The 23,120-nt window shown below is 49.4% G+C and overlaps 4 protein-coding genes across 4 annotated transcripts; 3 read left to right on the top strand and 1 right to left on the bottom strand.

The window, feature by feature from the left end:
• Nucleotides 1-2,603: 2,603 nt before the first annotated feature.
• Nucleotides 2,604-6,435, top strand: ndnfl (neuron-derived neurotrophic factor, like). The gene is made up of 3 exons (XM_076137190.1): nt 2,604-2,782; nt 3,966-4,090; nt 5,003-6,435. Exons 1-3 carry the CDS (start codon nt 2,604-2,606, stop codon nt 6,433-6,435), a joined length of 1,737 nt encoding a protein of 578 aa, XP_075993305.1.
• A 1,896-nt stretch (nt 6,436-8,331) lies between these two features.
• Nucleotides 8,332-10,689, top strand: dnajc9 (DnaJ (Hsp40) homolog, subfamily C, member 9). The gene is made up of 5 exons (XM_076137207.1): nt 8,332-8,673; nt 9,446-9,586; nt 9,789-10,043; nt 10,187-10,273; nt 10,363-10,689. The coding sequence occupies exons 1-5, from the start codon at nt 8,500-8,502 to the stop codon at nt 10,465-10,467; spliced, it is 762 nt and encodes a 253-aa protein (XP_075993322.1). The 5' UTR covers nt 8,332-8,499; the 3' UTR covers nt 10,468-10,689.
• A 94-nt stretch (nt 10,690-10,783) lies between these two features.
• On the bottom strand, nt 10,784-18,862 carry fam149b1 (family with sequence similarity 149 member B1). Its single transcript, XM_076137206.1, has 15 exons — nt 18,462-18,862; nt 17,531-17,647; nt 16,750-16,894; nt 15,587-15,735; nt 15,364-15,486; nt 14,628-14,792; nt 14,360-14,541; nt 14,105-14,250; nt 13,181-13,293; nt 12,825-13,058; nt 12,338-12,458; nt 12,119-12,244; nt 11,865-11,946; nt 11,565-11,699; nt 10,784-11,471 (listed from the first exon to the last, which is right to left on the bottom strand). The coding sequence occupies exons 1-15, from the start codon at nt 18,506-18,508 to the stop codon at nt 11,398-11,400; spliced, it is 1,959 nt and encodes a 652-aa protein (XP_075993321.1). The 5' UTR covers nt 18,509-18,862; the 3' UTR covers nt 10,784-11,397.
• A 253-nt stretch (nt 18,863-19,115) lies between these two features.
• ecd (ecdysoneless homolog (Drosophila)) lies at nt 19,116-23,072 on the top strand. Its single transcript, XM_076137199.1, has 14 exons — nt 19,116-19,252; nt 19,427-19,643; nt 19,741-19,858; nt 19,959-20,046; nt 20,166-20,344; nt 20,447-20,639; nt 20,739-20,867; nt 21,086-21,211; nt 21,365-21,450; nt 21,549-21,652; nt 21,959-22,217; nt 22,361-22,428; nt 22,519-22,727; nt 22,832-23,072. Exons 2-14 carry the CDS (start codon nt 19,439-19,441, stop codon nt 23,045-23,047), a joined length of 1,980 nt encoding a protein of 659 aa, XP_075993314.1. The 5' UTR covers nt 19,116-19,252; nt 19,427-19,438; the 3' UTR covers nt 23,048-23,072.
• Nucleotides 23,073-23,120: the final 48 nt, after the last annotated feature.

Genomic DNA, 23,120 nt, shown 5'->3' with positions numbered 1-23,120 from the left:
GAGAACAGGAGGGAGGGAGGGGGTGAGGAGGAGAGAGGGAGAGAGAGAGAGTGAGGCACAGAGGGACAATAAGAACTGAAGATGAGTTAATATATTCAAACTTACACGCAGCGATGGAGAAAATCTGCCGTAAAATCCTATCAAGTTGCTTTGGTGGCTGCGTCTTAACTCGCCACCGTCTCATCAACCCCCAACCTGAACCCCTGAACCCCAGGCACAGTAGCTGGGGACGAGGGGGGGGGGGGAGAGAGAGAGAGAGAGAGAGAGAGAGAGAGAGAGAGAGAGAGAGAGAGAGAGAGAGAGACCACCCTGTGCCATTTAATCTGTCCCTGCTAAGAGATAACAGAAGGCAGATGGTCCCTGGCCAGAGGAGCGCAGGAGGACAGACAATAGCTCCTACAAAGCATGGACAGATAAACCTGTCCCCTCTGAGGACCTGGAGCAACTTCTCAAATAAAGACATTAAAAAAGAAGAAGAGAGAGAGAGAGAGAGAGAGAGAGAGAGAGAGAGAGAGGACAAGTGTGAAGCATCTTCAGTTAGAACCCAAACACTGTCAGCCGCTTGGCAGTCAGAGATAAACAACAGCCAGTGGAAAGAGGAAACTCGTCTGAGAAAAAAGGAGGAGAGGAAGAAGAAGGAGAGGAAGAAGGAGAGAAAGAAGAAGAAGAAGGAGAGGAAGAAAGGGGCCGGGCAGAGACAGAGCGGGACCATCAAAGTCCTCAGCTCCTGTGTTTAAAGCAGACTGTGGATTTATTTATAGAGGGGAGGAGGGGAGTTAAGTTCACTACTCTCTCTCTCTCTCTCTCTGAGTGTGTGTGTGTGTGTGTGTGTGTGTGTGTGTGTGTGTGTGTGTAAAACCAAGCCTCCTTTTTTTTGCCTTATGAAAATTCAATTGGCCATAATTTGCAGAAGGAGCTGTATGCATATTTCATCAGCGGGTGCGTTTTGAAGACACGCAGCAAGACCCAGCTCTCTGTGTGTGTGTGTGTGTGTGTGTGTGTGTGTGTGTGTGTGTGTGTGTGTGTGTGTGTGTGTGTGTGCATCTTTATCGAATGAGAGAGAGAGAGAGAGAGAGAGAGAGAGGGAGTGAGAGTGAGAGTTAGAGATAGAGATAGAGAGAGACACTAAGAGAGAGAGAGAGAGAGGTGTAGAGAGAGAGAAAGAGAGTGAGAGGTAGAGAGAGAGAGAGAGAAATAGGTAGAGAGAGGGAGTCTGTGCAGCAGTCTGCTGATGTGTGTCACATTAGGAGTGGTTGGACATGCGGCTAAAGTAAACACCAATCAGCCTGAAAACACCGAAACAAAATCCCAGAAACCTTCATGGAAAGAATGTCTCTCTCTCCTCCCCTCTGATTCAGACTCTCACAGTCAGAATTTCTCTCTCTGTCTCTCTCTAATTACTTCTCTGACATCCTCTTCCTCCACTGCCTCCCGTCTCCCATTTCAGTTTTACTCAATCTCTCTCTCTCTCTCTCTCTCTCTCTCTCTCTCTCCCTCTCTCTCCCCCTCCACGTCTCCTTCCTCCTTCCCTCCCTCTTGTGCGGCGGTGATAATGAGCCGTTGCTACTTTGTTGCCGTGCTGGCCGTTTCGCCGGTTGGGATCCCCGTGCGTCCCGAGGCCGCGGGTACAGACTCAGATGTAGCCGCGTCTGTAAACCGCCTCCATCTTTCCCTCTGTGATTGTCATCTGATCTGTAGGGCACGGCACTGACATGAAACACCTAGTTAGCTGGGGGAGGGGGCGGGGGAGGGAGGAGGGAGGGAGGAGGGAGGGGGAAGACTGTGTGACTTTGAACAAACCTCTTTTCTGGGGACAAAGAAGACCTGTAATCATTCTATCAACTAGCACACAATCACATGAGCTGCACGGGAAAAGAGGAAGGAAGGGAGGGAAGGAGGGAGGGAGAAGAAGACAAACAGATGGAGACGGAGACGGAGAAAGTTCTGCTTAGGAGCGTCCGTCTGCGTGCGCTGATTGGATGTGACTGTATCAGAGCAGCTCCAGGTGTTGTTTTGGTGTGTGTGTGTGTGTGTGTGTGTTCCTCTGCACATCAGCAGGGCGTCACCGTCGTCTGCTAACAGGCGTGACGAAGGACGTCTGCAGAACAAACACACCTGAACTCTGCACCTAAATATAGAAACGGAGATGTGAGGCCGGCGGCGGCTTCACAGCCATATTAGCAACTCGCTTCACACTTTTAGAACACTGCCACGGTTGATGTGTGTCTCTGTGTGTGTGTGTGTGTGTGTGTGTGTGTCTGTGCGTGCGTGTGTGTCAAGCTGTGCTACACATTCCAAAGTAAGACAGCGCAGCGATTTCTTTCCCCCTGCATGAATAATTCTGTCTGAATAGAGCAGAATGTTTTTTTCATATCAATGAATCATCAGCAGCTCCAGCTCCTCTTTAGTGTCTCTGTGAATGGTACAGTAGGAAATGCTTTGCTGTGTGTGTGTGTGTGTGTGTGTGTGTGTGTGTGTGTGTGTGTGTGTGTGCGTGTGTGTGTCTGATGGATGCTCTTGACCTTTGCTCCGTGCCTTTTCAGAGTCTGGGAGACATCTGAGCCTGAGTGAAGGAGAGAGAGCAGGAGAGCCGTGAAGGAGGGATGGCGCTCTCGTCCCCGTCGTGTCTCCTCGGGGCGGCGGTGCTGCTGAGCTGTGGCCCCTGGTGGCCCCAGGCGCACTCGGCCATCGCACCGGAGAACGAGGTGCCGCTGCGTTCCACTACATGGCTGCCGGAGGGGAAGGTCACCACGGTAACGCTCCCCAAAGGACGAGCTCGCAGGTGCAGTACCAGTCTGTGAGATGGGGGCGGAGTTAAACGGAGCAATTTGTGTCTAAAATGAGGTCATTCCACTTGTTTCTGATCAACCAAACCTATTTTAGTATCAGAAGATTTGCTCTCTGCATTGAGTCAAAGTGTGATGATCTTCTTGTTGTGATCACAGCTTGAGTGTCCTCGGTCACACACTCACTCCAGCCTCTCTTCCGTTCTCCCGGTCACCGCTCTTCCTCTCGCCCTCTTATCGGAGGCTCGTCTCAGCTTCCAGCTCCACAGTGGAGAGGGACAGAGAGAGGAAGTGGAGCCCACTTGGCCTGAACCCTAAACTCCAGTGCCAGTGCTCACGCTCTGAAACCGAGGAGCTGAAGATGTGAGAAACACAAATCTCCCTGTGAGCTGCAGAAACACGGCAAACAACGCCGCCAAAACACCGATTTTGAAATGAATCCCTCACGATTAAAGAAGCTGCACTGTGCCCTTCACAATGACGGCGCCGCACATCTGTTTGGGAACAAAACGCCATCTGCACAGCGGCAGAGATAATGCAGTCTGTAAGGAGAGACGGCACATATAGGTTAGATAATAACGGAGGCTAAGTTGCTTTTAAAGGAATCCCCTCACAGAGCGGTGTGGGTCGGACACTCTCCTTCTGAACGGGCGGAAACTAAAGCGATGAACTCAGATGCGGCGAGGAAGCGGCGCTGCCAAACACTCTAACATGCAAATTGAAGAGCCGAAATCCGCAAACAGCTTACGGGCCTGAAAAAGCAGCATGGTAATAAGGGAGGTAATTATTCTGATGCCGAGCACGACTCCAGATAGTTACAGCAGGTGGGCAGATATCCATCAGAAGCCGAGCGGCCTTATCGTCTGGCTCAGGTCACCTCCTCTGCACCGCCGCTATCAAATGACTGATCGGCGTGTCGGCAGGAGGAAAGACAACGGCTGCTGAATGCCCAAATAGTGGCGATGTTGAAATCTTCCAGCTTTGGGGAAAGTGAACGATAACGGGCCCGCCGTATCTGCAGATCAACCAAAAAGAGAAAGAACGCTGCACAGAATGGAACGCGGCCGATAGCTCGCCTCCCCATCCGTCACTACGCTGTTAAATGGAAATGGGATGTTTATCTTTTTGACAGTCGGCGTGAAAACTCATCTTGCTGTTATCTGCGGCCTTCCTCCTCAGGCTGTACTTCACTCTGAGGAAGAAGGCGGCGGCCGTGTGGCTGACGGTCAGCCCCTGCGACCCGCCCATCGAGTGGAGCCTGGCCGCCCGCACGCTGAAGGACAAACCCCTGAAGAGCCTGCAGTGTGAGTGTGAGACACGCTGTTAGTCTGGGGATCAGGCCGCTATCGTCTTCATCACAGTCATGTCTGAGGATGATGAGCTACGGCGGCGATTAGCTGGAGGTCACAGTTTATAATCCCCTTTTAATTTAACATCACATCGCCTTACAGGTCGATAAACTGTGTGTGTGTGTGTGTGTGTGTGTGTGTGTCTCCCAATGTCCTTATCACAAATTAGATAGGACAGATTTTATTTTTATCTTCCCATCTGGCACATTTTAACCCTTTGTTCAATTTCAAAGCGTGAAAGAAGAAGAAGTCATTTATTCCCAAAATGTCAGCCACTATCTCTGTTTAGAGACACGAACACCATCCTATCTCCATGTCACATCCTCACAAAGCCTCTAGATTTGGATGTTAAAGTATGGAAAGGTGCAAACACACACACACACACACACTTGGTTTAATGTTATTCTCATCAAATGTGTACAAAGTGGCGTGGAAGAATTTGGGCTTCATCAACAAAATGGTGTTGTGTTGTGTTCCAAACTCACCACAATAATCTCATTTACACCCCCTAAGGACCCTGATGTCTGGATTAGAGAACGTGCCTGTGAGCGGCGTTTGAATTCGTCCCCAGATTAATCTAAACAGGATCTTCTACACGCTAAAACAACTTTATGAAATTAGAAAGTGACACATGAATCATTCAGACGCTGAGCTCCAGGGTCCCAAAGCCTGCCTGAATTATTCACTCTGGAGGAGGCCAAGTTTGAGGGATTCAAAGAGGAGAGGGAGGAGGAGGAGGAGAAGGAGGAGGAGGAGGAGGAGGAGTGGGAGGAGTGGGAGGAGGGGGAAGAGGATGAGGAGGAGACGAGGGAAGACAGATGAGTCCAAAGGCGACTTGAGGCTGTTACCTGTTTTCTGTCCTCACAGGGAGTAAGAAGAGCGTGCCGGAGGTTTGGTGGCGAGGTCCCGGCACGGAGGAGAAGATCCACAGCTTCACAGGCAACGCTGTGGACACCTACATGGGTCCTCCCTCCGCCCAGGCCGCCATCTACATCCTGAGGCTGCGTTCAAAGGAGCAGAACACCGAGGCCACGGTGTTCCTCCATGAAGGCCCGGGGCCCTCAGGCACTTTCCCCCTGCTGCCGGCCGACCCTCGGGTTCACACTCTGGGCGTGGGCATGACCAGCGTGAGCCTCAGCTGGACGCCCAGCGCCTCGCTCACCGGGCTTCCTCACACACAGAAAGGTTACGATTACTGCGTCCTCGTCAACGCCCAGCACAACTACCCCAGTGTGTGTGCGGCCCGGCAGAGCATCAGGAAGGAGACCAGACAGAAACAGGAGATGAAGGACAGGAGGAAGGTCACGCCCTGGCCGGTTTTGAAAGACTGGTGGTGGCGGCAGTGGGACTCTGACCCGCAACCTCAAACGTCCTCCGCCACTGACGACTACGCTGATCTGAAGTGTGTGTGTCAGGGCACAGAGAGCGTGTGCACCGTCTCCGAGCTCCTGCCGGACACACAGTATTACTTTGATGTGTTTGTGATTGACAGGCTGAACAGGACCAGCATGTCGTACACGGGGACCTTCGCCCGCACGCACGAGGAGGCCCGGCCCGCCGTCACGCCGCTCAGAGAGGGCGAGCTGAGGTGGGTGACTTTCCGCGACAAGGCCTCAAAGTCAGAGCAGGTGTTCAGCTTCCGCCCGCGGGGCTGGCAGCAGAGCGGCCTCCTCACGCTGCAGAGCTGCGGCGGGGGTCAAAGGGTCAAGGTCACCGTGTCCGGCAAAGGTCAGGTTTTGACTTCTCAGGCTGTGGGGAGAGATTTAGTCCAGATCTGGCTACAGGGAAGTCCTTCCTACCTCATCCACCTGGAGGGGGAAGGCACTTCCTCCGCCCAGACCCAGAGCGCCGCCACAGATCCGTCTCTACCCCAGGATCTAACGGCCTCCATCAAGATGCAGACGTCCTCAGCTTACCACCGCAAAGCTGTGCCGTCTCTGCCTTCCACCTTGCAGATAAAGTCTTTCAACCGGTTGCGGAGCTGCAGCAGCGTGACCCTGGCCTGGATGGGCACGGAGGAGAGGAGTCTGTACTGCGTGTACCGCCGACAGCTCGGGGCGCGGGAGCAGGAGGCCGGGGGAGCCACCGCACCCTGTCTGGGGCCAGAGTCCCGCTCCGACACCGAGAGAGTTCTCTGTAAGTACTTCCAGGAGCTGAATCCTCGGCGGGCCGTCACCACAGCTGTGATCGAGGGCCTGGAGCCCGGGATGGCATATGTGTTTGATGTCTATCTAATGAGACGCTGGGGGATCCCAATCAAGTACGCCAGCAAGATAGTGAGGACCAGGAAGGAGTGTTGAGCTGTTGCAACCCCCACCCCTGTTTCCCCCCCCCCCGACCCCCCTCCCGCCCCGATCCCCGCCCTGTGTTGGGTTTGGACTGTCCCAGTTTAGCGGAGAAAGCATCAGCTAGGGACACGCTGTAAAGACTGACCATGACAACAAAGCCACCTGCCTGTTGTTTGTGGAGAGAGAGACTGTTACCATAACAAGGAAGCAAACCCTGCGGAGGAGCCGTGGTTATATTCAAACTCTGGGAGCAACTATCCATACAAGTGTGCTGCATGTGTACGGAGAGCAGAAGAGACGGATCTGCACACCAGCAAAACGTTCACAACATGTACAGACAAACTCTTTTTTTCCATTGTTGTTAATCAAGAGGACGACGACGATGATGATGATGATGATGATGTCGTCCTCGTGCTCATTGTGTCTGCGAGTACAAAGGACATGAGAGGTTTGTGATGACAGGAAGTAAATACAAACACAATAACAAAGACTGTGCCAAATATGCAACAGAAACAGATGGGGCAATAATTGGATCCCGTGGCAGAGCGGGGGAACGGCAGCATATTATCTTTAGTGCCGCATATTGTACAGGCTTATAAACACAGATGGGTGCAATCTACAGATGCTTAGTTCAAAGTCAGTGTGTATCCTTGTGTTTCTGCTTTCGCATGAAGCAGTGAAAATGACGTAGTGACTTGCCTCGTTGTCTTTGATGTATTCTTGTGCTGCTTCAAACGCTCCAATAAACACGGAGGTATCTGTACCCCAAAGACCTTGGATGAGTATTGGATGTAAACCGGACCATCAAATCCCCCACGCTACTGCTACTGCAATGTTTACGACGATGAGAGCTTTAGACTGCTAATGTACGAGTGCAGGCAGAGCTGGAATGGGGATGTTCATTGTGGGAAAGTTAAATAGTGCTGGCATGAATGGGGAAGATTCTCATTTTTGGGGTGCTTAAGTTTTCTCAGAGGATGATTTCATTTAATGTCTTTCTAAACGAGGGTCTGAGTCATTTGGGCTCCTGGTAATTTCATGTTCGGTTAAACAACATAATATGATGTGATAATCAACTGAGGAGAATGAGTCTAATCTGGAGCGCTGGAAGTAAAGAGGAGAGAGGACAAGTGGGAGTTTAAATGTTGTAGATACTCAATTTTAGGGAGAACGATTTCCAAAATGCAATGCCTGACCAGCCTCCTTCTATATTACAGATAATGTGTTTTTATTTTTTTATTGGTGTTATGTCGCTCTTGGTATCCATGGTGAGTACACGCATGCCTGCACACACACGCGCACACACACAGCCAAAGCGACTTACATTACATTACCACCCTTCGCAGAGTGGGGAGCAATTGAGGTTTCGGTGCCCTGCTCAGGGGCACTTCGGCAGGGGCTCGAACCGGCGACCCTCCGGTTCCCAAGCGGAAGCTCTACCCACTGAGCCACTGCCTCCCCACACACACACACACACACACACACACACACACACACACACACACACACACACACACACACACACACACACACACACACACACACACACACACACACACACACACGTATGTATTTATAAAACAAATTCAATTAAATTGGATAATAAACACAGGTAAACAAAGGATAAATTTAATTAATTTGCTTGGCTTTGTTTGAAAATACTATATAACAAACAAAACAATTATGGAATTTGCAATGATGGGATTATGGGAAACTCCTCGAATATATGTATCTTCTCATTTTCTACATTTTTCTATATTTCTTTAAAAATCGGAGCGTTTAAATTTCTCTACAGCTAAAACAAGATTTTAATAAATTGCTCTAATTACGTCATGGGTCCGTTTTACTGGTAACCAATAAGAGGGCGCGTTTGTGTATGACGTCAGCGCGTCACCTTACGTACGGAAATAGCTGACAAGCTAGCGCGCCAAATTCTGTCAACAAAGAAGGAGCAGAGAGGAGGACGTGCGGAGTTCAGCTAAGCAACAAAGCATCGAAGCAACTAAAGAAACAAAGCAACAGAACCTTCAGTTCTAAACGTTGTCGGAGCAAATACTCGAGCAGATAAACAACAGGATGGGTTTGCTCGACCGGTGTCAGGAGCTCTTCAACACCGCCAACCTGTACGAGGTGCTGGGCATCAGCAAGGGGGCGACGGAGGCTGAGATCCGGCGGAGCTACTACAAAGTGTCTCTGCGGGTCCACCCGGACCGGGCCCCCGAAGACCCGCAGGCCACCGACAAGTTCCAGGTGAAGCCGCCGTGAAGCGAACACCGGAGCTCGGCCTGCTAGCTGAAGCTCACGGCACACAGCGGCAACATTCACTGTTTGAGAGACACATTAACAACACGTTAGCTGTCATAACAATACCACACTAATATGACACTAATATGACACTTATGGCTGTGATGTCGGTGTAGAAACCTTCATGTGTAACATTGTCATTTACTGATCAATCATTTCAATCAGGTTGCAGGCTCGACCTCCTCAAATATGAAGATATGCTGCTTCAGTTTCACATTTTACTACATTAATATTATATTTCAAGCTCATGTGCATTGGGTGTTTTTATTTATTTTTTATTTTTATTTTATGGTTTATGAACAAATTAAAGTAGTGGGAGATGGGCGACATGGAATGAATCTGAAAAGAATGATCTCACAGTTGGTGACATCATTGACACACACACACACACACACACACACACACACACACACACACTCTACTTTGGGAACCATAATTGATGTCACGGTTCACATACACACACACACACACATGAAAGGTCAGATGTTGTGTTTAATTATCCAGTGGTGGACAACATGAAGTAAAACATTAAAGACTGCTTCTTTTGTTAGGTGTTGTTGTTGTATGTTATTATGTGCAGTATGTCATTGCAAAGTTTGAGCTCCCGAGGGCAAAAGTCAAACATGTATATTCTGCAAGCAGCAGCCTCTATTCAGACAGTAAACAGCTGATGTGTGCGATGTGTCTGAGGTTGTGCGTCTCACCTGGTGCCCCTCAGGTGCTGGGGAAGCTGTATGCAGTGCTGAGCGATGCGGAGCAGAGGGCCGTGTACGACGAGCAGGGAGCCGTGGACGAAGAGGCCGACGTGCTCAGTCAGGACCGCTGCTGGGAGGATTACTGGAGGCTGCTGTTCCCTAAGGTAGGGGCGCAGGCCAGCACATGTATGAAGCACGGACAGATCACTGACATGTTGCCTTCATCACGCGGAGAGGACCGGTTACATGCCAGGAATTGTATTGTTGACATTGTTGAGGTCGTTGTCACTGCACACAGCAGTAAGTAAAGCTATGAAAAGATTAGCAACTGATTAGATGTGTGTGTTCCGTCTCTGGTGTCCCTAGATTACAGTTCAGGACATACTGGAGTTTGAGAAGACGTACAAGGGCTCTGATGAGGAGCGTCAGGATGTGATCCAGCTCTACGCCCAGCACCAGGGAGACATCGAGGCCATCATGGCCTCTGTCATGTGCTGCTCCCAGGAAGATGAGCCCAGAATCTGCAGCATCATCCAGGAGGCCATCAAGAGCGGTGCAGCCACTGCGTTCAAAGCCTTCACGCAGGAGGGAGAGGGGAAGAAGAAAGCCCGCAGGAAAAGGGTGAGGAGCTCGTGTTCAAGCAGGAAATCCTCTCTATATCCCAGCTCGTGTGTTGTCTCACACCATTGATAAACGGTCACAGATGCATAAAGCTCCAGCACAGTGTGTTCTGCAGCGTCTCAGTACTGTGGTTGATCTTCTAGGCTGCTAAAGAGAGGCAAGAAGCAGAGGAGCTGCAGAAAGAGCTGGGGCTGGGCGATGAGGAGGACAGCCTGGCCGTGATGCTGAAGGTACCAAACACACGCATTACAATCATCCAGTTACATAAAAATAGAGATTATAACATCAAATGCATTTTCACATTCTTGTCGTCTCCCAGCAAAGACAGAAGTCCAGAGAGCAGAACTTTAGCAGCTTCATGTCGGACCTGGAAGCCAAGTACTGCAAAAAAAGTGCAAAGACTCCGAAAAGAGGAAAAAAGTGAAGTGTGAGTTCAGTGTGTGTGAGTTCAGTGTGTGTGTGTGTGTGTGTAGATGGTTTCAAGTATCCCTGACCTTGTTTAATAAGGTCTAATCTAAAGTCCATGTATGAGCCGCTGCCTCATGATGCCTTTGATCTGCATGTATGATTCTGTACAAAATGTCTTCTGTTCTTCTTCTCTGATGTCCAAACCTTCATGACGGAGGAATAAACCCATGTTCATTTACAGACTTTTAACATCGCTTTATTCTTTTTGTATCAAAAAAACATAAACTTGAGAGGAAAATGCATTCAATAATTTAGCATTTTTTTAAACATTTGTCACATTTGTAGAATGGCTGTCTCATATTAAACAAGGAGGAAGAGTGAAGCAACGCCGTCTGAGTCCAATTCTCCCTCTGCACATATACACACAGAAACACTTTAAACAGTCTTAACAGGGGGAATTGTTATTATTTACAAACCTCAAACCTTTAGCTTGTGGTCGTGCCCTGTGAGAGTGACGAGGTGATGAGGCGATGAGGTGAGAGCGGATCTCCTGCCTGCTGCTGCCCTCATGTCTTTCAACACACTGATTAGAAATGTGCGCTTTATAAAATACAGTACCAAACTCTCTGCAGTGCTGTCAGAGAGTAGAAAGTGCTTATTTCCTCTGTGTGTGTGTGTGTGTGTGTGTGTTGGTTTATATACAGAACCTTGACATAGATACATATGTACACACACCTACGACGTGATGATGGACATTGACTGGAGACTTCTGTTTGGCAGCAACATCGACTGAATGTCTGACATAAAAAAAATATGCCTATAGAAAACAAAGTCACAAAAACGGTATAGTATGAAAAATGACGCTACTCCTGTAAAACAAAGCGACCGTGTGTGGGCACAGATGTTGCAGAGTGTGTGCTGTGTGAAGATGGATGGCTGAGTGGAGCTATAAGCCGGGTCTGCTGGCTCTGGATGAGAGGCCCCCCCTGGTGTACGAGCGAGGGGGGGCTAACACAGGAGCTGGAGAGAGGGGGAAGGGTTAAATATAAATATCTCAGGTTAGGTTAGACACATGAACATATTGAGAGTTTATCTGAGTATTCATCCGCTCACCTGGGGCGGCGGCGGCGGCTTGTGTGTCTGGCTCCTCCTCGTCCCTGATGGGCGAGTGGTGGTGAGAGAAGGAGTCCAAGAAGGAAGAGCTGCTGATGCCAAGACTCACGCCAGTCACACCGATTCCCAGAGAATCTGATAGAATCCGTAAATAAATGAATGCATAACTCATCAACAGATGTACGGTGAGATCTGCCTCACATGGCTCCGTCTCTAAAGCAGCCAAAGATGGAGAGCAGTGATGTCATTAGCATCTGTTTCTCTCTTATTCAGCCTGTATGAGACTTAGAGAGTCCTGACCTGTGGCCACTGAGGCTCTGCCCGGTCGCCCCTGGCCCACGTTGTCCAATACTGTGAAGGAGCGACGGTACGGTGTGTCCGACTGAAAACCAATCAAATCACCAATTATGATTGATCAAAGAATACAGGATGTAGACGACACTGACTATCACTTAAGCTTTGTTTATAAATAGAGATGTGATGAAAGTAGTAGTGTCTCATATGTGCTGTATGCAGTGATGAGTGGAGTTGAAGAGAGAGAGAGAGCAGCCTACCCTGTATGTGTGAGTGGTGTTGGGGCGAGAGAACACATCCAGCAGGTGGAGTCGATCCCTGGGTAATGAAGAGCCGGCCTCGTCGTTTAGAGCGCTGTGGGCTCGGCTGGACGGGCCTTTATGACGCTGGAGAGACGGACGGACGCACACGCAGGCTTTATACACGCCGTCACCGGGTCTTTAGGCAGTTTACAGTGTGTGTGTGTGTGTGACTGATACCTGAGCTGGTCGGCTGTGCTGCACTGAGTGAGACTCTGGGTCTCCACTGCTGATGGGAGGAAGGAGTGTGTTCCTGCTCAGAGGCAGTAGAGGAGAGGTCAGGCGGTCGCTGGCTGTCGGCCTGAGGATGGAGACAAACTACTGAATACAGAGTAGTACAGGGTGTGTGTGTGTGTGTGTGTGGCATTAAGATGGCATTAACACCCGCCTGCTCTGTCTCTGCTGACACCATCAGGATTATTAACTCTGACACTGAACTTTGCAGTTGAATTGACAACTGGCACTTTGCACCATTAAGCTTTGGCTCCTGGTTCATGACAAGTTCATCTATCGTCTCCCACGGCAACAGAGCCACGAGGCAGGAGTTGAAAGGAAGGCTGCTATCAAAGCCGTCTCTCAGACTCGGCACGACTTTAGAGACTGATGGAGCGAATGAAGAAGAGAGAGATGGAAGTTTGGGGGGAGATCCCACCATGCCAAGACTCACAGACGTGTCCCGCGGATGACCTCATCCATGGACCCCGCTGTGCTGGACTGAGTCAGACCGGGAGCCAGGGGCAGGAGGGTGCGGGGGGGAGGGTTCCTGCGCCGAGCCGACTGGGCCGGGCGGGACAGCGAGGTAAAGCTCTGCTCCAGGGGTCTGCGGGGACGGGTTCTGCTGGACGGCACCACGCTGGAGCCCGGTCTGTGGGAAGCCCTGTCTACCCTGTCCACCGGCTCCCTGCAGTAGTAGAGTAAAGGATAGGTTGAGCAGTTTCTAGCTTTGCCTTTCTACGTTAACACATTTCTGCTGTCCTAAAGAACAAACGCTCTTTGGTCTGGTGAATGTGAAAGTGTCCATACTGGGTTCTGTCCAGCACCCCCAGGTTCCTCTGCTGCAGGGGGATGCTGTGGATCATGATGAGGTCATTCAGGTTGTGCTGGGTCACTGCGCCTCCTACTGGTGCCCGACCAGGCTGGGGAATGGAGTGAGACGACAGGACAGATGGGATACAGAGAGAGAGAGAGAGAGAGAGTAGACATAAAGCTCATTTAAGGGTCACTGCCCTCACATGTGTGTTACACAACTCCTCATGCAGTAAAACAAACAGACTGGAGGCAATGGAGGCACGAGCACTGAAGACTTTACTGAGGGAAGAAGTAACACAAAGCATTCCAACGTACTCGCTATGACAGAGAAGGGAAAGTCTAAAGGAAGTGAAGGTAGTTGATGTTAAAGCAGCTCAGCTCAGCTGGTGATTAATGAGACGCACGAGCACAGATAGAGATAATGAGCCGCCATCTTGGCTCTAAGGAGTTACATACACTGGGAGGTCTTTTCTGCTTTTTGGTTTTCCGTCTGGACTTGTGCTTTGAGCCCCTTGACTTTGTGTTCTTTAAGAGGAGGAGGAGAAGCGTGAGCGGAGAGAGAAACAGTGGAAGGAGGAAACAATGGGAGGGGGGGAAGTGAAGGAAAGGTGCAGAGGATAGAGCAGGAGGGAAGGAGGGAAGGAAGGGAAACAGTGGTAACAATTAATGAACTGGCTGTGGAGAAGAAGACTGAAGAGAGCAACAGGCAGAGAAGTGAAACACAGGTGACAATCAAGTGTGAAGCGTGGAGCAGAGACTAATGATTCTGAAGATCACGCCCACGCTGTGCTGAGGAGCTGAGGGATTATGGGTAAAACCATCCAGTCAAGCTGTGTATATGTATATTTGTGATGTGATGTGACTTGTTGTTGCCCCGGTCAGACCCTGATTCTGACTCCACCCCCTCAGATGACTGACCTGGGCCTGCAGAGCCCCGGGGAGCCCCTGAGGCACTCTGCTCTGGTCCAGCTTGGGGAGCAGCGTGGGCAGAGTGGCCAGCAGCATGAAGGGGTGGTGAGAGTCCTGCTGCTCGGGGCTCAGGTTCCCACAGATCTTATCCTCACCTGCCCATCACAGGTGCAATTTCCTCCAGTTACCATCCACTTTAACATAAGAATGGACTGACTGACTGTTACAGACAGAGCTCAAACATATTGTGAAACTCAACCCTACTTGAGCTGCAGCCTTCCCAGTGGCGCTGGACCAGCTCTTTCATCGTGCCCACCAGTTGCCGCCACACATCATCAAACAGAAGGTCGAGGACAGCTTGGCGGCGGCACCGATACGGCGAGACGGGGGGCAGGCAGTGATAGCGCCGATCCGATTCTGAATAATCCTGCACCCACTCGTCCTCCCTGCAGAGGAGGGGAGGAGGAGTCAGTACACACACACACACAGTATGAGTGTGTGTGTGTGTGTGTACAGAGCTGAGGTCACTTACATGTCCCTGCTGTCATAGGCCAGGTATTCCTCCATCAGACCCTCCACCTCTATCACTCGAGGCCGGTCCGGACCACTCGGGCCCTCATGGGTGCCGGGGTTCCTGCCGGAGTCTGCTGCTCCGGAGGATTTGATCAGTGCTGCTCTCCTGCCCTGCACGTTCAACCTTTCACCCAAGACAAGGATCCACACAGATGAAGAACCTGGAGATGAATCTGTTTACACTCACAGGTGGGAGGCCCAGCAGTGATTCACCACAGTGAGCTCACAAACTGACTTTAAGTAACATGGCTGTTTGACAAACCACAGCATCTAGGTCTCTAAACCACATCTCTGGCCAGGACACATGTATAATTGATGTGCAGCAGCAGCAGCAGTCATCTGCACACCAGCCAGCAGGCAGGCAGGCAGGCAGGCAGGCAGCCAGTCAAGATGTCAATGCATTTCTAGTAAATTTGATTGAAGTGGCAGAGCTTTACCAACCGCTGCACAGTTTGAAATGCTCTAAGTGGGTCTGGGTTTGTCTCCCGTTGCAGAGTTTGCTTAAATTAGTAACTCAAAGCACTAAACCCATGATGAATCTGATGAATGATTGGAGAAACATAAATTGTGTTTGCAGTCACAGCGCATTTTCATTTGGAAATGCATTTGATGTATATTCTGCAGAAGATGAAGGGTTAATGAACCTCTCTGGGTAATGTATCTGATTCCTGTTTCCTCTTCCTATCAGCACTTACTCTGTGCCATCATCCTCCTTCTCTTTGCTTGTTGTTGGGTTGCTAGAGGAGCCGATCTTCCCCGAAGTTGCAAACCACTGGAAGCCTTCATCGCCTGGACACACCAGCTGAGAGCCCAGGATCCTGAATCATCAAGCACACATGCAAACACTATATGTAAGAATGCCTCGTCTGGTCTGCCCTGTTGCACAGAGGGTGATACTGTGTGTGGATGATGTGGTACCTGAGATGAGGGAAGCGCGTGGCCCAGTGCTGGCACTCCTCCTGCAGCCCCTGGAGGATCCCTCCCCCGCTGCCCCGGCCTTCGTACAACTCTTTGTCGATCTCCTCAAACATCTGCTGCACCTGCCGCGATGCCGCCTTGTCAAACTCCTGTGGGATAGGAAACAGGAAGGCAAGGAGAGAGAGAGAAGAGAGAGGCAGGGAAGAAGAAGAAGAAGGCTTGTCATTCCTCCGCTCTGCAGGCTGAGCAGCAGTGACTGCCACCACACTGACACACTTTAAAGTCACAGCAGGCTGCAAAACACTGTGCATAATTGAGAGCTCATGTGGCTTCCTGGAGTGTGTGTGTGTGTGTGTGTTTATCCTCATGTTGGATTGTTGAGGTGTGAAATAGAGGGAGAAAGACAGAAATGAGAGAAGATGGATTTTTTCAGGAGCAGCTTGAGGACAGGAGAGTAAAGAAGTCCTGAAAAGTTTTGTGAAGTCGGCTGAAGATACAAAAGCACAGCGTGACAACAAATCAGTACCCAGAGGAATCAAGCCTTGAAAATGAACAATTCATCTATCATCTATATAAGTTGAGAGCCTGTGTTTTCATGTTCCTGTTACTTCCTGTTTTATTTTGTAGTACCTTCTGTTGTTGTGTATGTCACTTTACTTCCTGCACTTGTGTTTCCTGTCTAGCGTCACCTGTGATTGTCCTCACCTGTTCCCCGTTGTCATCGACCCTGAGTGTGTGAAGTCTGCATCTTTCCCTCACCTCTGGTTGCTTCATCCTGGTTTGTTCCTGTGTGTTTCCTGTTTGTTCCCCTGCGCTCCTCCAGTCTGGTAAATCTGCTTTCCACCTCGTCTTCTGTGTTTCTCTGATAAGTCTTATTCTTAGTGTTTGAGTTTTACAAAGTTCCTGTGTACGCCCACATTGATCTTGCCGTCTTCTTTTTGTATTTAACATAAGTTTACTTTGTGGCTCTGAGGCTCTTCTATGTTTCTTTCCCAAAAGCTGGCCAATATTGAGTTTGGAGCAGACGGCAGAATGTGCAGGGCAGTAATACAGTGTGGAGTCCTGATAATGGAGGAATGCCAGGGGAAAAGTAATGCAGTGTGAGTGTATATGTGTGTAGAGTGGGAGGGAGTGACTGCAGCACACTCTGGTTATATTCTTACATCGTAGCCCCAGGAGAAAACAGAGCTCCTCTCTGTGGAGATCCCTGTGCCTGTGGAGCTGTGGATTCCTGACCAGGACTGGTGGGAGTCTACAGAGATGACGGTGGGACAGTCGGAATGGCCTGAGGCAGCAGACGTCTCCGAGCTGAAGGGAAAGGAAAAGGAATCGGTCAGACTTAAGCTAGAAATATTTCACACCAGCTCACAGCTCTTTATGCTTCTGCCTTGATGATTGTAGAATTCGGAGTATATAGCGAATGATGTAATATACAGAGAGACATCTTAGTTTGCTGTGAGTAAGGAGCTGTTCTTGTTCCTCCTAGTTCACAAATCATAGTCCAGGTTTCCAAGTGGAAAGTAAAGAGCAGAAGTCACAGTAACTGAATATGCCTCATTATTTATTCTTTTAACTGCACACTTGAAGGCAATGTGATATCAATTAATCCACTGCTTTCAGGTTTCTCCTTTCACGTGTCCAGAGCCGTCAGTTGTTTATTCAAGAAGGTGTAACATTACAAAACATACTGGTAGGAGCAGTTGGCACAGAATGTGTGTGTGTGCTTGTTAGTTGCGTGTAATTTCAGCTCGGCCTGTCCGTCAGACTGCATTCAGCCCAGACCAGCAATACAAACAGAATAAAGCAAAGGAGTTCATCAACCTGCAGAGAAATGTGGCTCCCCGGTTGACCTGGTGTGTTCCTGATCCCCAGCCTGAATCACTCGTATCAAAGAGGAGAAATAATGGCATTATGACAAACCAGAGCAGCTCAGGACGCTGTTACCTGTTGTGAATGGAGGCAGATTCCTGGAGGTCATGAAGGAAACGCTGAGGGAGCTGGTTATCATCCGCTTCATCTGGGAGAGGGTGGTGGTCCAGGCTGCTGCGGGATAACCCACGACTGACAAACAGAGAGAAGAGGGGGGGTTTATAAACGTGCATGTGAATAATAATCCACTACCTGATCTAAGACTTGGCACAATGTAGACTGTATGAGTAGACATGCATTTCCCCCCTCTCTCATCATGATAGTATCAGGATACTGGATCCTCCTGGCCTGATTCTGTCTGCTGTGTGCCTGCCCAGTTAGTCCCTTGCCCTCTCTGCTCCCATGCAGGATCAGATGCTGCTCCACTATCCCAGGATATGGAGGACAACACCTCTTTAAATTACCACATCCCCTAACTTTTGAGTTCACTACAGTAATGTCACATTTATAAGCTCCTCTTCCAGGGTTGTGACTGTTTTCCCCCTACAGTTACACTTTCGTAGTGACTGTCAGCCTCTGCACCCTCTGCTGCCTCTGCACATGATGGGGTCATCTGAGGAGAGGGGCTCTGCTCAGGTTCATACATTCTCAGACTGTCATCTCCCTGCTTGCTCAGTCACATAAACCCCAACAAGGCAAACACAAGGTCAGCTTCATGAAACATGGATCTGTTAGTAAAGACAGATCTACTCGACTTTTAGCACATTTATATTTATAAATTCGTCTCTCCATTGACGGTATAGCTTCCTTTACTTAAATCAAGCAGCGGATGAACCTGTCCATCATAAAACAGCCGGTTTAGCTGGGTGTGTATTCGTCACATTCATATCCTTTTACAGTCATGGGATAGTGGACAGGTCTGCAGCTCATCTCACTCTCTCTCCAAACCAAACAATAACAATCACCTGCATGCACTTTGACCTTTAACGCCGTCCTCAGTACTCACATCTCCAGTTTGTGCGACACGGCTCTCCTGTTGTATCGTGAAATCATTCTCCCTCTCCTCCGTGTTTACACACTGGTTTCCGTGTCTCTCATGGTCTCCTCCGCTGGCCGCAGAGGCGTCTGTCATGTTCTACCGCTCCGCAGATCAGCATCAGGCCGGCTGGATCCAGATGCTAATGCTAATGCTAGGAGGGTAACTCTCACGGAAGCTACCTAGAGGAAAGCACGGGTAAAACGGCGACCAAGCACGAGCGGCATTGTTTGTGGAGCCCAAATAAAGATCCTGTCAAAAATAATATTGCGCCATTTAACTGTTATTTGGATGTAATTGAGAGGTTGTCTAGCCGTACATTCTTTGCTAGCACCACAACAATATTGCGGCTGTCATGGATACGCAGCTTGGCGCCGCCGAATGGCCTGACGGGAAATTGATTTTGCACTGTCACTGTCACAACGCTGTTTCCTTCACTGGGCATCAATTCATGAACTGCAGTCAGAATTCACATATATGTCGTTAATTACGGGGGATAGCAAATAAAAAAAAACATCTTCTCCATCTCAGTTTTAATCTTGTAAAATCGTTTTTAATTTCTTCGCGACGACCACAGAAATTCGAGTGATTGTTGATGTAGGAACCTTTGTTTGCTTGTTTGGTGGAGTCGGTCGAGTTTAACAGTGGGACCAAAACAAATTCAGGCAGCGTGATACGGACGTAACTGTGAATGGAAGTTTGGCTTTACTCTCTTCAAACGCGCTCCAATCTGAAATAACGCCCGGCAACAGAAAGTAAAGGTTTGTACATTAACAAACTGTTATCGTGAGTGCGCAGTGAGTTAGAAGTTACCCAGTTTTAGACTTGCTTGAAGAAAACACGACAATAAGGGTTTTCTTTCATACAAGTTGATTGTACGTGAATTTTGAATGAATGACGTATGTATTCATTAATTGTTCGCGGTCGCCTTACAGAAGCTTCCTGTAATGGATTCCCTGCAGAGGAGGATGGTTCAGGAAGACACAGTCCAGTACAAACTGTTCCTGATTCATCCAGATGGGTCAGATTCACAACACACCGAGGAACAGCTCACACGTCTGGCAGAAGAAGTCCTGGCAAAGGTCGCCCCACTTCTAATGCAGCACATCTGGCAACATCAGCCGTTCGTCCTCAAGTACCAACCTGAGAAAGGTAGAGTTTTAACATTTGAATGCTGTGTGTAGACCAACTTAACAATGGCACCTTTCAACCCAAAGGTAACCAAAACTGATGTGTTCTTTATTGACAGGCGATGTTCCCGCTCACATTGGAGGCACCACTCAGATTGGAGACAATGTGGAGGACGAGTGGTTCATCGTTTACCTCCTGCAGCAAATTACAGAGGCCTTCCCTCAGCTCGTTGCCAGGTTCTCATTTTTACACTGCTTAACATGGGTTATAGGTTAAAAAAAAAACTTTGCAGCATTCTCTGATTCTAAGAGCCACGTCCTGGCTGTGTGTGTGCAGAGTCGAGGACAACGATGGTGAATTTCTCCTGATTGAAGCAGCAGATTACCTTCCTAAGTGGCTGAATCCAGACACCAGTGAGAACAGGGTGAGATGTCTCTGCTCAACCTTTTTCACATTCCCTCACTTCAGTCAGTGTCACTTTAAAGGGACACAGCTGTCTGAACACTGAGGTGTAATTCTTAACCACTTCATTTCTTTTGTCAGGTGTTACTCTATAGAGGCGAGTTTCATATCCTGCCCATCCCGTCCCGTTCTGATCCAGTGGGTGTCCCCAAAAATGTGGTACCCACTGTGGCCCAGGCTCTGTCGCTGCTCTCCACCCACACACACGCCTGCAGGGCGAGCCCCAAGATCTGCTCTGCTCTGAGGAAGCGCCTACAGGGGTGAGGGGGGGAAGGCGGGATCATTATTCCATTTCACCATCATTGACCAAATTAATGTGTTGCCTAACCAAACTCCTCATCTCCATATATGTTCTTACTCAGGTACCCAGAGAAGATCAGCACTGACCTCCATCGTGCCCACTGCTTCATACCTGCAGCTGTGGCCACAATACTGTCACAGCGAGCAGATCTGGTGGCCCCTGCAGTGTCTGCCTTCTACCTACGGGATCCAGTGGATCTACAGGCCTGTCGGAGTTTCAAGACCTTTCCTCCTGATACACGAGTTCTCACCTTGGTATGATCGCTGCGGGGAAGCCAAAGAGGGAAGATCGGCCTGTTTAAACTCATCTTCTCTTTATGTCTCATAACTCTATCCTGCTGTTTGTGCTTCCAGGTCACGTTCACTCGTTGCCTGTACGCTCAGCTGCAGCAGCAGCAGTTCACCCCGGACAGGAGGAGCGGCTTCACCCTGCCTGCTCGCTCTCACCCCCAGTACAAAGCACACGAGCTGGGCATGAAACTGGTGAGCCGGCCTCTGAGTGTCCTCTCACATCTTCATTCTGGTTGTCTTGTGGACTAATGAATTGTGTGTGTGTGTGTGTGTGTGTGTGTGTGTGTGTGTGTGTGTGTGTGTGTGTGTGTGTGTGTGTGTGTGTGTGTGTGTGTGTGTGTGTGTGTGTGTGTGTGTGTGTGTGTGTGTGTGTGTGTGTGTGTGTGTGTGTGTGTGTGTGTCACTCATAGGCCCATGGTTTTGAGATCCTATGCTCAAAGTGCAGGGCCCCGTCTTCAGAACCTGACGCCCCCATCAGCTGTAACCCTCAGTGGAAAAGCTTCCTGGAGAGTCTGAAGAGGAACGGCTACTTCCGGGTTAGTCACACTCTTAAGTTAAGTGGGGGATGAGCTAACGAGCCACCCCTCCATTTCATTGGGCATTAATCATGCTTTTTAGATTTTGTTGTAATGTGTTTAACACACATGTGCAAGAGCTCATCATTGTGTGTTTGATTGTTCTCAATGCAGGAAGAAATGGAAGGTTCAGCTCGTTACGCAGCACTAACAAGATCAGCAGAGAACTTCTTCAAACACTCTGTGTCCTCAAAGACAAGGTGAGAGCTGTGTGTGTGTCTGTGTGTATGACATGAATAATACAGCTCACAGTGTTGCAGAGTGTGTCTGAATATGCATGTTGTGTGTTTTGTGTCAGTGCTACGTCGCCTGGTGAGGAGGTTCTCCAGCTGCTGCAGAGCTGCAGCTCGCTCAACCTGGAGGAGCTGAAAAGACAGGAGCAACAGCTCCCCCAAGAGGACAGTGAGTAGAAGTGTTTACCAACACTCAGCCACAGAGAAATGTATCCACTCTAATTCTGTTAGTTTCAAATGAAGCTCTTTCTTTAATTTCCCTTAATGTTAGTAAGGCCTGATTGGCTGTAACTCACTCTGTTGTCATTGTTAACTTTATTTTACTGTTGTGTAAAGTTTACCTGTGGGGGATTTATGGTCTACTATTAATAAACTGTATTTGTCCAGGTTGCTCTTGTCAGGACTTTATGACCTCACCACAGAGTAAACGCTGCCTTTGTTTGTCTCCTCCTTCTGTCTCTGTGCTGAACTCCAGGTGACAGCTGGTTGAACCTTACAGATCAGGATTTAGAGCGTCTGTTACAGGAGAGAAACGGGGGAGTCTTTAATGTCAGCGGCCAAAGCTCCAGTCCCACCAAACGCACGCAGCATGCCGAGGGTGCGGAGCAAGAGAGGAAGGAAACGGAGCAAGACAAAGACGAAGAGGAGGCCAGTTACAGTCTCGTAGCAGTCAGTCAAGGGATGAAGAGTTTTCTCAACACCGTGTCGTCCCATGAGGGGGCGGAGCTGCCGTGGTGAGACAGCTGGACCAGACCAGTTCATCACATCATCAAACCCACTTTTGAATCAATTAAGAGTTTGTTAGGATAAAAAAAAAATCTGTCTATAAGTATTTTTTAAAATCATCAATGTCTTCATGTGTGTCTTTATTTTCCAGGAGCAGTTCAAACCAGCCTTTCCTGTTTGACCCAGACTCCATGGCGAGCGCTCTGGACAGACTGCTGGGTGTGTTGACTTTATGAAAGGAGAGGAGAGAGACAGCAGGGCTCACATTTCCCTCATTTACTGGATCTTACTCTCTTTTGACTGTTACAGGAGGCAAAGGAGACGCGCTGGATTCAGACGATGAGTCTGATGATGATGATGATGATGACGATGAAGAGGAGGAGGAAGAGAAAGAGGACGGACCCCTCGGCTCTCAGGGGGAAAAGGAGGCAGAGACTTTGAACGGTCTCAGGAGATACATGGATGAAATGGACGAGGAGCTGATGAGCACCAACGTGGGACAGAGCTTCACTCAGACGGTCAGACATCATCTTCATCAATTCATCTGCAGCCCATCTGAGCATCATCTCAATCTGTTAAGTCGTTACTCAATAATCAATATGAATCTTTGTCTTTTCTACAGAAAAGTAAGAAGGCCGGCTCCTCTGGCTCAGACTCGCTCCCACAGCAGGCAGAGCAGGAGGAGACGGAGGAGGAGATCCAGCCTCTCGACTTGGACTTCAACCTCATCACCAACCTGCTGGAGTCCCTGAGCTCCCAGGCCGGACTGGCCGGACCGGCGTCTAACTTGCTGCAGAGTCTCGGCATCCACCTACCGCCCAACTCTGACCGCTCCTAAGGTACGACCACTGGATCCAACGGGACTGTGTTTTCACTCAGTGTGACCCGGTCCATCCCTTCAAAGAAACTTC

Source organism: Genypterus blacodes, unplaced genomic scaffold, assembly GCF_046128005.1.
Source record: "Genypterus blacodes isolate CSIRO-AG114 ecotype Tasmania unplaced genomic scaffold, CSIRO-AGI_Gbla_v1 ptg000299l_1, whole genome shotgun sequence".
In the NCBI taxonomy this organism is placed as follows: domain Eukaryota; kingdom Metazoa; phylum Chordata; class Actinopteri; order Ophidiiformes; family Ophidiidae; genus Genypterus; species Genypterus blacodes.
This window is presented reverse-complemented; position numbering and strand designations above follow the sequence as displayed.